At 36.2% G+C, this 14,060-nt stretch overlaps 1 protein-coding gene across 4 annotated transcripts; it reads left to right on the top strand.

Annotated features, from left to right (window-relative positions):
- Nucleotides 1–5,407: 5,407 nt before the first annotated feature.
- On the top strand, nucleotides 5,408–13,756 carry LOC106071857 (zinc finger protein 431-like). 4 transcript variants are annotated; one of them, XM_013232064.2, is made up of 2 exons: nucleotides 5,408–5,514; nucleotides 10,199–13,756. In XM_013232064.2, the coding sequence occupies exon 2, from the start codon at nucleotides 10,325–10,327 to the stop codon at nucleotides 12,470–12,472; it is 2,148 nt and encodes a 715-aa protein (XP_013087518.2). In that variant the 5' UTR covers nucleotides 5,408–5,514; nucleotides 10,199–10,324; the 3' UTR covers nucleotides 12,473–13,756. The 4 variants fall into 4 exon arrangements, with proteins under 4 accessions (XP_013087518.2, XP_055890608.1, XP_055890606.1 ...); XM_056034633.1 differs by lacking the exon at nucleotides 5,408–5,514 and adding an exon at nucleotides 5,784–5,843; XM_056034631.1 differs by lacking the exon at nucleotides 5,408–5,514 and adding an exon at nucleotides 5,845–5,864.
- The last annotated feature ends 304 nt before the right edge of the window (nucleotides 13,757–14,060 follow it).

The following is a 14,060-nucleotide window of genomic DNA, read 5'->3' as shown; positions in this document are numbered from 1 at the left end:
TAATTCTCCAATACTGACATTTGAAAACTAAATAGCCGAGACCTTGTCGGAGACAGCGAAGACCGAGACCTTATCGGAGACAGCGAAGACCGAGACCTTATCGGAGACAGCGAAGACCGAGACCTTATCGGAGACAGCGAAGACGACGAAGAAAAAAACTAGATTTATAATTTCAAATAAAAAAAAATGAGTTTAGGACTAAATGTCGTGTTATCCTGAACAACTATTTTAACGATAAAGACATTTTAGATTCACGCATCAATGGCATTTTAAATGTTCGGTTTCCGAAATTCGGTTCGAATATAAACAATATAAAGATTAATCATCATTTACATTGTAAGTAAGAAGTTAGATAGTACCAAGAACTGGATCTTACAGATTACATTAAAAAAAAAAAGAACACCATTGTGTTGTCTAATCTTGCAATGATCAACACACCATACTATCTTGTTATGTCAAGGCAGTGATCAAAGTAATCTGATTGAAGTGATTGTGATTGTTAAGTCGGTGACTCTAGATCCTGACCAAAACTGACTAGCCAACTAGAGGTTTGTGAATTAAGATTTTGACCAAGAAAACTGGGCAGTATATTGACCGTTTCAAGTGGAGACGTTCTGATCAGTTATTTTCAGAGCCCATTCATAAGAAAGAAAAACGAAGGTATGAATGGCAATGTCTTCGATTCAGAAGATTAAGGATGATTGCAGAGTTTTACACGGCCAATCAAACCCAGTTGCGACCTACAAGTTTTCACACTACTGATGCAGACAAAGCCGTTGTCCGGCGGGGTTAGGGTTTAGGTTTTCTTTACAATTTATTTGTAGAAATCACAGCTTGATAAAAGAATCAATTAAACTTGTTATTGATACTTTAACCGATCTTTATATAATGTGTCGTTCCCCTGTTAGTTGATTGGGTGGGGAGGGGGCGAATATATCTAATGCCCTTGCACATAAGCCCTTTGAGGGGGGGGGGCGGTCCTACTTTTATGACGAAATCATAGTTTGGGAAAAAAAATAGTTGAATTCCTATATCATTTTTATACTATGTCGCTACCCTTCTGGTATCTTGGCCGATTAGGTGTGTGTGTGTGTGTGTCTGGGGGGGGGGAGGGTGATTGCTTCCACCGTACATATTGATATTTGAATCCATTTGTATGTCGCACACACACTCTAATCTCAAATTTTATCATTAGTAAATTTAAATGAAAAAGGGGTGTACCAGGTGGGAGGGCGATACATGCAATCGCCCTCCGCCCATCGGACAAACCAATACTTTTTTCTTTTTGTATTTTAGTTAAGAAATTACAAACTAAAAAAAAAACTGTCACTAATATAATTTATAAATACTATAAATTAAATTCTTATATCGAGTCGCCCCACCCCTATGCCGGATGCAATCATTAGTAAAAAATTATAAAAAGGAGCGAGGATTAACGTTTTCACTCTATCGCCCTCTCCCCTTTCCAGGCATGACGTTTTAAAACAGAATAGTCAAATATGGCAACCAAGTTGATGTAATTGCAGATGATTTACAAAATTATTTTAACAAAATACTTTATTTTGGAAAATTTAGAATTCATACGAAATGTTTAGTATAAGAGTAACTATGATGATATGAGATGAGTTCTGCATCCAAATATTATTTTATTAGTCATCTTTTCCCAACCTTTACTCATACTGATATTTTTCTATTGTATTGTATAAATAAATTTGGGACTGAAACTCACAATACATACTTCAATCCTAAAAACGCAAAAAAAAAAAAAAAAAAATTGTTTAGAGCTTTGAATTATAGTTCTGTAACAAAACAAAGTTACAAACATGCCTACTGAACAAAATGGATCACTCACGAGCTTTCTTAAAAAACATTATTTTTTTATTTTTTTTTTCAGCGGCGATCCTGAATCTAAATCTGTAGGGTATCTTATCTTTTCAATGAAAAAAAATCCGTTGTAGTAAGGGCCTATAAATTCATATTAGAATATTTTTCAAGTAAAACACTATTCAAAAGGTCTTTTTTTTTAATAGGATGAACAATGAGCTGTAGTAATAATAATAATAACTAGTCGACCGTGGCGTAGCATACGCCGCTATTTTGCAGGGCTGGCCTTAGGCCACTGCAACCTGTGCGACCGCAGTGGGCCCCACACTTTCATAGGACCCGCGCTAATTCTAGGTGTATAAATTATTAAATAAAACCATATTATAACTTATAACAGATTTCATGCGGACTCCTGTCGATTTACCAGGAGCTCCTGGAAATCTCCTGAATATGCAACATATACGAAAAAGTCCTAGAAATAACCGGAAATTATTAAAATCTTTAGAAAACTCATAATAATAATAATAAGGCTTGTCTCCGAGTCCGAAGATTAATGAGGAATACAGTATTTCCCTTGGCTGCGCAGCCCCAGCTGTGACCTCATACTAATCTCCTAAAATATATAGACAAAAATTGTCATTTTGGGGTGTCATTCAATATGGAGAACGACAATCCTACGCGCGATTAAAAAAAAAAAACGGCATTATGCGTAATTTTGGAATCTGGTGAAAGAAGCTTCTAGCGCCTCAAACTAATGAAGAATTACTTGAGGTCAACAATTCTCGTAGATAGATTGAAACATTTGGTAATTCTTGCTACTGAGCGTGATCTATGTAGGAAATAGAATTGTTATGATATACTGTTTGACCTCGCTACACGCAAGGCTCGTAAAGTAATTCTGTACGTAGAAAAGAATGAATAAAATGCAAAGACGAATGTATTTTCTAATATAAACTCTTAATTTTCACTTATAATCCGTATCCCTACCCAAACTGGGCACCGCGAATTCCGTTTCGCATAGGGCCCCACAATGGTTTAGTCCGGACCTGCTATTTAGTGACGGGTGAATACAGAGTAGATTACTTGTTCTCCTCCTCCCCCCCCCCTCCTTTTTTCGCCGCTAATACTACGTGGGGTAAAAATAAAAAAGAGTGACCTTTCCATGACTTCTTGGTCACAACGGTTAAGTTCGGCCCTGCTGTTTTTGTGACGGGTGAATACTACTTGTTCTCCCCCCCCCCCTTCTTTTTTTCGTAGGTTAGCTCTAATCCGACTTTTAGAAATAAAGTGATCTTTCTTTTACGTCTTGTCCAAACTGTTGAGCCATGAAGAGAATTATATATATAGATAATAATTATTATTTAATTCATTAGAGCGCTGCTAAAGAACCTATAGGTCTAATGTAGGCTCATAGAGCTGTGATAAGATTACAAACATAAACACGAGAGCTAAAATGACAAATGTAATATAATATAATATAATAGTATTATATGTACATTTGCACACTAGCGCGTCAGTGCAACACCGCTTGTGTTTACGTAATAAATGGAGTTCCTAATATGTCTTCCCTCTTAAACACTAGTTTGTTATTTGTATAACACAAATATTCTACACTAGTCTAAAAAAAGTTTTAAACAGATAGGTCTTAATGTTCTTCTTGAATGCAGTGAAGCAAGGTGTCCGTGTCGAAATAAGTGAAATAACGAATAAAGAATCGATTACTGTAAATTTAACCGCTGCAGTTTCGATTATAAAAAATAGATTACTTGTCCATAAGTGATAACAGGCTAAATTTTCGAATTTTTTCGTCCACGACAAGTGGGAGAATTATTGATGAGTGAATCGGGGCCCTCGTAAATATATAATAGATAGGTTTGAAGTGCAATGATGTGTGTGCATGCATAAACACTTTTTAATTTGTGTAAGTTATACTTCAGTGGACCGACTATCTCTTTTCGCATATTGATTTGAAAAAAAAAGACATGGTTACAAACACAGTTTGAGTTGAAACGTTGAAACACAAACTTTAAATCGGCCCCAGAAGTGGTACGCTCTAGCAGGTAAAAATGCAGGTTTCAACTAACGACTTGATACCACAGGATACGGAGATTTAGGGCCTATAGGCTTCCATTGTTAATATTCATAGGCCTATGTATTCAATGAATTGATAGTTATAAAGATATAGTTCAATGTGAACCCGGCCTAACTGATGTTATTGAACGATTATCTTATTGATTTAATTGTTTTTATGACAATCTCTCATTCCTAACAAAGGCATTTTCCCTCTGTATTTTAGTATTTTAGTCTGCGGAAGCATATGGTAGACACTACTTAATTGTTTAGGAACATTTTTTTTAACAAAAATTCTAAAATCGTTTGCATTTTTCTTCTTCTTCTTCTTAAACTGTCAGGTAGAGTTGAGCAATCGGCTCTTGGAACTCTAGGCCAGCAAAAGTGAACAAGAGCCCCCTCTCACCGGCCTGAATGAGAACAACGTAGGCCTACACTGTTCTGTCTGATGGGTGGGTCAGACTCGCGGAAAGAGACCGCATACACTAAGACACCCGCCATTTTCCTTTTCTATACCAGGATAACTGTGCGGGACACGCCATTTATGTAACGGCCCCTTGAGGAACAGTGCCTGGATTGTGACAAGGTTGTGGGAGCTTTTTTTACAACTCCGCACAGTGCAATGAGGATGCTCTCGCAGCCACTTAGGCACCCCCACGGGAGTCTTGTTTTGCTACCCTTTAGCCTAATCGTTTCCTCTTACGATCGTTTCCACTTGGGCGCCACTATGAGGCAGGGTAGCATGCCCGGGATCGTTTGCATAAACGTGTTAAAAGTAGACCTATGCCAAAAAATATTTCCATAGCTAAATAGTCTCCCGTGTTTTTTTTTTTTTTTGTTTTTTGTTTTTTTTACTATTAATAGTGAATAGCCTAGTTGTAAAAATGATGTATTTTAATGAAAAAAACTTCCGTTGCTTTAGAACTTTAAAATATCTAAAATATCATGAGTTCGGATTTTCAATATCTGTTCTAGTTTATGAGATCTAAACGGGACGGATGGACGGTCGGACAGACAGACAGACCACACAAAACTAATAGCGGCTATTTCCCATTCTTTGGCCGCCAAAAACAATGTAACAAAGCTTCAAATAATATCGCCGTTACTTTAAATTTATTAAATTAAATTATCTCAAAAATAGAAAAAAAAAAAAAAAGGACTGAATGTTCATTCTTCTCTTTGGTCTATGTTAAATTGTGAGTCTATTATATTCTATTTTTTTTTTAAGTCTCTAAAGAGAGTAAGAACCGGCTTACCCGCTTTGGTTTAGCACTCTTTCGAATTAAAATCACATTTGTTTTCATGGCCAAAATCGATGCATTTTAAAGTTAAATAGACTCTTAAAAAATGTAAAAAAAATAAAAAAATGTGCATAATAGATCTAGAGGTTTAGATTTGACTTTAAAAAATTTTGCTTTCAAATAAATATTGAAAATAATTGATCTATCAATAAAACTTAATATTAGCAGATTACATCCAAAGTTTAAGAAGGCGTTTATATCGGCAATGATTTAGCGTCTATTGGTCATAAGAATGTGCCAACTTGCAAGCTTGTTATTCTAGAAATGGCAGAGCTGGCGCTCAATGATCGACACTTATCCAATACAACATTCGGAAAGGGTAAAAAAGAATAGAATTGTTTTTTTTTCCCCTACATAAATAGTTAGATCTATGTTGATTCTGTTTTCATTTAAACGCCTACTTCAACCTTTAGGACTATTTTATTAGGATCATTATTGGTATAGTTTAAATTAATTTCTACTTTATAATCTAGATATCTGATTGTCTATTTGATTTCCGTACAAGTATGAAGCTGACCTCAAAGTTAATACTGGTTTTATTATTATACCATACTAAGACTAAGTATGATACTTAGTAGTAACTTAGAATTAGATAGTCTAGTAGACATCTAGACTAGAGATTAGATTCTAGTTATTAGATCAATCTAGGTCTACTCTAGATATATTATAGTATTAAAATTATTACTATTTACTATTATATAATTATAGTTATAGATATTCTAAGATATTTTAAGATATAGATCTAGAATCTAGATTATATTTATAGATAGATCTAAATCTAAGCACTAATGAGGTCTAATGAACACAGATCTACTATTACTACTATCATCTAGACTAGAATCTAAAATAGAGATACCTGTCACACTTAATATTATAATTAATAATAGCATTAGCAGGACTGGCAGGAGATGTAGAATCAAACTCAGGACCTAGAGATAGATGCTACATTTGTAAAAAAAAAGTATGCACAATGAAACAAAAAGCCATTCAATCAATGTGACACCTGTGATAAATGGTACCACTACTACCACACATTGACACATCATGTCTTCATATGAATATGAATACACCTGTGTATAGTATTATGCATTAGGCATGATTAGGCAACAAAGACGCATCATGGCTTTGTGTACAGTGTGGGTTACCTCAGTTTTCATCAGGACTTTGATTCCTTTGATGCAGACACTTCTAATCGACTAATCCATTCAACATCCTAAACCAAACCCACCAACCGCTAGCCAGATCCACTCCTGTTAAATCTGCTGACACACTTAAAACACCATCAGATCATTAAATAAACCTACTAAAATCTAAAGAAATGCCTAGGTGTTATAATGAATGAAAAACTGTCATGGAATCCCCATATTGATGAAACTATCAAAAAACCAAACAAAGCATTAGGGTTTATTAGAAGAAATTTCTATAAATCAAATAAGAACATAAAACTAAAATGTTATTTTACCTTGTTTAGGCCAATAATAGAATATTATATGCATCCTCTGTTTGGGACCCCTTAACTCAAGAAAACATTGAGAAACTGAAACGGACACAAAATAGAGCAGTGAGATTCCTAACAAACGAATATTCACATTTGACTAGAGTAACACCTTAAGTAAAATCACTAAATTTAGAAAGCCTTCAGGATAGAAGACTTAAAAGTAAAGTAGAAATTATACATAAAACACTGAACCATAATCTTCAAATACAAAAACAAAATTTAATAAAATACTCAGAAAGACACAAAGATAAAGGCACATTCCTCATTTGATATGCTAGGACAAATTTGTACAAAAGCTACTTCTTCCTTAGCGCTATTAGAGCATGGAATGGGTTGCCTGAGCTAGCCAGGAAAACCAGTGACTTGGCAGAGTTTAGATCATTGGTCAATATGCATGACGCGTAGGACGTAATCATTTTCTTTTTTGAAGTAACGTCTATATCATATAAGATAAGAAGAAAAGAAGATAAATCTAGACTAGATTCTATCTCTAGATTTTATCACTCTATAGTCTAGATCTAGTCTTTATTATCATAATTATGATATGAGAATAATCAAGAGTAATGAGAGTGTCAGCTGTATCAAAGTCTATACTGAGTCATGGGCGTAGCCAGGAGGGGGGGGTTGGGGTTCAAACCCCCCCCCCCTCCCGAAATGAAATCCCCCCCCCCCCCTGGGGGATCGGAATTTAGTGACTGTTTTTTTGCTTTGATTTTGTTTATTTTAGGTGAGATTTTAATACTAAACCATCACTTGCCTCAGCACAACCAAGGGGGTTTTAAGTTTAAACCCCCTATCAGGGGGGTTCGAGTTTAAAAACCCCAACCAGGGGGGTTTGAGTTTAAAACCCTCTACCTGGGGTTTTTGCAGTTAAATCTCCCTCTTTTATAAAACAAAACAAAAAAAAATGCAAACCAAAATCCCCAAATTCCAAGAGCACGGTTAAGGAAGATTTTGATTTTAAACCCCACCAAAATTTACGATAAACCCCCACTTCAATATAAAAAAAGCAAATTACACACTCAAAATGTTATGAGCGTAACTAAATGGGTTTTGACTCAGATTTGAGTTTAAAACCCCACTTTAGTGGGGTTTGAAGGTAAAAAATACCTCTTTAATAATAAAAACTAAGCAAATTATACACTCAAAATGTTATGAATCTAGTCAAAGGGGGTTTGAGTTTAAACTCCCCTCCAGTGGAAGTTTGAAGCTAAAAAGTACATTTTCAATATAAATAAAAGCATATTACTCACTCTAAAATCTATGAGCATAGCCAAAGGGGTTTCGAGTTTAAACCCCCTGCCAGGGGGTTTGAAGCTAAAAAATACATCTTCAATGTAAGAAAAAAAAAAGCAAAATGCTTTGAGCGTTGCCAAAAGGGGTTTTGAGTTTAAAACCCCTTCAGGGGGGTTTGATGCTAAAAATACCTCTTCAATATAAAAAAAAGCAAATTACACACTAAAATTATTTGAGCGTAGCCAATCCAATCGGGGGTTTTGAGTTTAAACCCCTCTCCTACAGATGGCTTTTTTAAAAAGTTTCAAACCCCTCCAGATAGTTTTGAGTTTAAGATCCCCCTACAGAGCATTTTGAGGTGGAAACCCCCAACAGATGATTTTGACGATAAAACTTCCTTTTTCGATATAAAATCTAAAGCAAACTACAGTCACTTAATTCCAAGAGCGTATTCAAGAGAGGTTACACATTTTTACCAGTGGCTGGGCTCCATTAATAAAGTGCAGGGAATAGTCATCTGCCGAAATTAAAAAACACTAAATGTGGCTCAACAAAGATGGCTAAGACAGATTTTAGGAGTCAGTTATAGAGATTGGGTCCAAATCAAGGAAATCCTATGCCGAACTGGGAGTCGACCCCTTAGTAAGATTGTGAGAGAGCGTCGCATGAGGTTTGCGGGACATGTTCTCTGACAAAAAGAATTACGCATAAGAAGAGTTGCGATTATATCCTAGTACAACCTGACTCCACACATTCATGGAGGTCCTTATGGCAGGTGGGAAGAGGCTTCAGACATTACCAGTGACAGATTTTTATGGAAACAGCTTGATGGCAAATGCTCCGAACGGTGCGGGAGGGTCTAAGTCAGTAAGAATAGCACATTAGGTTTTTGAAATAGCAGGAAAATGCAGTGTAGATACCTCAGAATATGCATTTTGTTGGCTTTCAATACCAGAAATAGTGCTTGGCGGCGGGGCGAACGCTGGGGGAGCTCCTAGCACTCCCCTAGACCCCTTTGCTAGTAATAGCGGAGCATCTACAATTTTATGGAAACAGCTTGACGGCAAATGCGCCGAACGGAGCGGGAGGGTCTAAGTCAGTAAGAATAGCACATTAGGTTTTTGAAATAAAACTTTTTAATAGCAAGAAAATGCAGTGTAGATACCTCAGAATATGCATTTTGTTGGCTTTCAATATCAGAAATAGTGCTTGGCGGCGGGGCTTTGCCCCGCGATTGAGGAGCTCCTAGCGCTCCCCCAGGCCCCCTTGCTAGTAATGGTGGGGAATATACAATTTTTCCACTAACTTATGGAAGAACCTATTCTAGGTCACAAAAAACGTCTTCCGAAAGAATGAAGGTCAGAATGTAATAACGATTACGTACACACACATAAATACATATAAAAAAAATTTCGTGGGGGGAGTTCTTTCCCCCCCCCCCCCGAAAAAAATCCTGGCTACGCCCATGTACTGAGTAAACTACTATAGATTATAGATCAATATCTTTATTATCTACCAGATCTAGATGTTTTAAATTCTATCAGATTGACTATTAAACTATTTATTTCTACAATGGTCCCAGCTATCCTACCACTTGGACTTGATCCATTCACAAATCCTGGACTTTTGCACTCTCTTCTTTGTGGCTCCTCTGGGGGGGGGGTCTAAAAGCATTCCTAGCTTTGACAAACTCTGCATGATGCATGCTTTGTGTCCTCTAATTCCACAATCACCTTATTCAATGTTTACTTTCTAGGCACTCCACACAGGCCATTGTTTTTGCTAGTGGGGTAGGTCATGTCTTTGAGCTCTCAAGAGCTTGCACGCATAGATCTAGAAAGTGAGTCTGTAAAGAGGATCACATTGGCCGGCCTTTTTCAGTTTTACCAAGGAAACTAACTGTAGACTGCTCAATAGCCTGATATTAATCTGTCTTGGACTTTTCTCGTGAATCCATCCGTATAGGCCAGCGGTTCTCAACCTTTAAAGCGACCCCCCCCCATACACACACATACAGCAATAGAAGAATAGACAATAATATTCCATATTTTCGATGGTATTAAGTGACCCCTGGCAAATCGTCAATCGACCCCCAAGGGGGTTGCGACCCACAGGTTGAGAACCTTAATGGTATCTTTAGGGTATTGAGCTATGGTTACCACCCGGCATTAAAATAGTGATTTCATTTATTTAATATGATAATTAAGATTTAATGCTGTTAACATTGTTTTGGCAAGATCACTATTGTTCTTTTTTTTTTTCTTTTCAGGAAAGAAATAAAGTGTGAGTCTTTATAAATTGTAACTACCAACAGACATTTTCAAGCCAACAGTCAAAATAAAGAGTTGCTAAGTGGATAGAGGTACTTCTGTGGGCACTTGTATGCTTAGCCAAAATGGCTGAAGAACAAATACAGTATCACATTGAAATTCAAGATGCTCAAGGCTTGGATGCTGTTGATGGGGAAGTTATGGTAGTCTTGGACCTCAATGGACAAGATCTGCCAGAAAGTGTTGCCCAGGCTATTATGGAGTTGGCCCAAAACAGGCATCGGAGCAACAATGGGGCCTCTTCAAATATGAAGTTTCTACTTCAAGAATCTCATCAGCTTGTTGACTTACCTGCTGAAGTGGCTGTTGAACACATCAAGATCGAAAATATAGATATGTTAGATGCTCAGGAGCTTCAACAGCCTCTAAAAGAAGAGGCAAAAATCATGCCACAGGAGATGGAACTTGAGAAGGTTAGTGTTTTGGATGCAACAACTCAAGAAACTAAAACTAGGTATCTGGTGCACAACCTGGCTGAGCTGGAGCGAATCAGAGTGGGAGCTGCTTACAAACCCAGGCGATCAAAGCAGGATAAACTCACTGAAAAACCTCTGATATTGAATGAGGTAGGGGTGGTCAAGGTAGAAACTGGTGTTCAATGTGAGTTGATTCATATTACTGAGATGAAGGAAAATAACTCTGATGCACAGGGAAACACTGCTGAGATAAAAGTACAGAAAATAGAACCTGAAAGTATTAAAGGGAATGTTGATGCTGCCTTTAAACATGAACCATTATGGGCTGAGGATGGTCGTCAAAGCTCAGAGCAGCCAGCAGTTCCTGATGAGGCAGCAACTGTTCCTCTTCAAGACAAAACATGCTGTCATTGTGACTTCACTTGTGCTAATGATCTGGAACTAGGAAGGCACTTAAAGAAAACTCATAAAGAGAAAAAACCATTTGTATGTTCTGTTTGTAAGGCTTCATTTGAGCTGGAGCTAAGTTTTCAGATCCATACACTTTTGCATGCGGACGCTAAACGTCCAGTGAGTAAGTGGAAGACAAAAAAGAAAAAAAATTATTCCTGCCCAGTGTGTTTTATGACTTTTCCTACTCCAAAAAAACTAAACACTCATGCCATTAATGAACACCATCTTTCAGCCCTATACTCCTGTGATACCTGTAGATTTACAGGCTTGTCCAAGGCTGAACTGGAAGAACACAACATTTCTCAAGAGCACATCAAGAAAGTGAGTAAATTATCAGTCTGCCCAGTGTGCCAAGTAATCACACTTAAAATGACAGCCCATTTGGCTCAGAAACACCCTGAGCATCGTCCACATGTGTGTCACATCTGCAGCTTTCGCAGCAAATCTGTAACTGGTTTGAAGTACCATGTGCAAACTCATGCTGAAACTAAAAACTTTTTTTGCCCTCATTGTAACAGAGCCTGTAAGTCTAAAATTGTCCTCAAGAGACACATAAAGAACCACGACCCTGTGAAAAAGTACAAGTGCAATCTCTGTTCATTTGCAACCAATGAAAGCTATGAGCACAAACGCCATGTCCAGCGTGTGCACTCAAAAAAATCTTACTTCAGCTGCAAGTATTGCAATTTGTCCTTTCTGCAGTCCTGTGATCTCAAACTTCATGCTATGTCTGAGCACCAGTCTAAAGATTCTTTCTTCTGTAGTTATTGTGAATTCTCTTGTGAGACAAGGAATGATTACAAAATTCACGTCCAGACTCATACGGGTAAACATCGCTTCCTTTGTGATTCTTGTGATTTTACAACACCATTTAGAGCTCACCTTGAAAGGCATAAAAACACCCACACAAACAATCGGCCTTTCAAATGCCCTATTTGTGGCTATGAATGTCGAGAGAGTATTAATTTGAAGAAGCATATGGTGACACACAGTGATGAAAAACCATTTTCCTGCTCTCTGTGCTCCTATACATGCAAGTTAAAAAACCTGCTAGACAGTCACATACGTATTGTTCATACCAGTATGAAGCCCTACTCCTGCACATATTGCCCATACAAAGCCAAGACTTCTGGCAATCTGAAAAAACACATGTGGATCCATCAGCAAATAAAACCTTATAAGTGTAGATTTTGTTCATACACTGCAAGAGAAAAAAATAAGCTGGTGCGACATGAGAATACAAAGCACAAAGATTTTATCCAAAATATGGTAGAAAGAACTGAGTTACAAGAGTCGCAAGAAGGTGATGAAACTGGGATTCAAGTTGACATAAGCAAAGAATGACTTTTAAATAAATCTCATTTTCAAAACAGTACATCATTGATTACTTCATCTACTTCAAACTGCATGACCTGGTTTAAATTGGATTGAGCATACTGAATTCAAATGTTCACTCACACTGACATCTCTAGATTTGCTCGTCATTGGAGCTGGACTTATAAACTGAAAAATTGTAATTTACCTCAGTTTTCTCTTAGAACTTTCTACCACTAAAATAACTGTCTTGCTGTTAACAGCAGAAAACACATAAAATTGTGATTTCGTTTATGTACAACAGGGTTTGTTTAAATTCATTTCTTACACCCAGAGTTTTGATTGCAAATGTTACATAATGAAACATTAGCTACTTAAATCTTCGTGGTACTTGTAATGAAATATTTGTATGAACTAAAAGCCCAAGGAGTGTGTATCTGTTGATTTTATGTACTGTTAGCAATGTTTGACCTCTTAGTCCCTTTACTCATTTGAGTATAATGGCCAACTGGGAAATGTGAATGCTATTGCTTTGGTCAAATCTATTCCCCCAGACACTACCATCATTTTTCAATTCCTACCATTAACTCATGAATTCGTCAATGACAACCTTTCATTATCCCAGCAAGCTGAAATTTCCCACATAAACTTGTGCTTCCTGACAACACATTTTAATTAAAATTTAAAAAAGATCCTTTTATTAATAATTGAATTTTGATTAAAAAGAATTATTTTTCTTCAATTTTCAATGGGGCTCAGGACATCTAACAATTAGATTGTATTTTTCTTATTACTGATTATCGGTAATATCCTGATCCGTTTTTCATATATGGCTGCCCCAATGCAAATTTAAGACTTAAGGTTACTATATTATTTGAACATAAATTTGGTATTTAATTTTTTTTTTTTTAAATCTTCTTTTGCCAGTATTACTTGTTCTTGATCTTCCTGTAACACAACTATTCTGGTGATTTAAAAAAAATGTGGGGGATGGGGGCTACTATGCTCTTTTGAAAGTATGCTCTTTGTTTTTTATTAGATAGGGGTTTACTTGCTTTTAATCATTATTATTTTAGATTTTGTACCATGTCACTACTATGTTACTTTTAGTTAGTTTGCAAAAGTAATATTCAAATAGAAATGTCTTTATTATTTCAATGTTCAACATTCTTGAATACCGGTACAAAACAACAACATTAGAGTTCTTGAAATATAAGTTTATTATGAAATGATTCTGAAACAGCTTTGACATTGTTTAACCTCATCTAAATTCTTTAAATGGCTTTAATAAAAAGTGTACAATACTCTATAAAACTGTGAATTTGACTTCCTTTCTACAAAGTCTAAACTGTGAATGTCATGCAGTAAATAAACATTTCTTTTTTTTTTTTAATTTTTTTTTATTATTGCTATTGAAAGGGAGGTAATCTTTGAAATTGAGATCTGGAGAAGTTTCAGTGAAGTTGTTTACAAACTTGTTAGAAATGAAAATTTCCCTTAGTGACTTTTTTACAAAATAAACTGATTATATTTTTCTTGAAATGTTTAAAGAATTTTTTTTTTTCCCTACCTTCTTTTCATAATTTCATTTTCTCCACCTCCTTTGATAATTTCACTT

Source organism: Biomphalaria glabrata, chromosome 7 (genome assembly GCF_947242115.1).
Source record: "Biomphalaria glabrata chromosome 7, xgBioGlab47.1, whole genome shotgun sequence".
Taxonomy (NCBI): domain Eukaryota; kingdom Metazoa; phylum Mollusca; class Gastropoda; family Planorbidae; genus Biomphalaria; species Biomphalaria glabrata.
The sequence above is the reverse complement of the archived record's forward strand: the minus strand, read 5'-3'. Positions and strand labels throughout refer to the sequence as shown.

Excerpts from the sequence above, each read along its gene's own strand:
- LOC106071857 (XM_013232064.2), top strand. The coding sequence starts at position 10,325 with ATGGCTGAAGAACAAATACAGTATCACATTGAAATTCAAGATGCTCAA.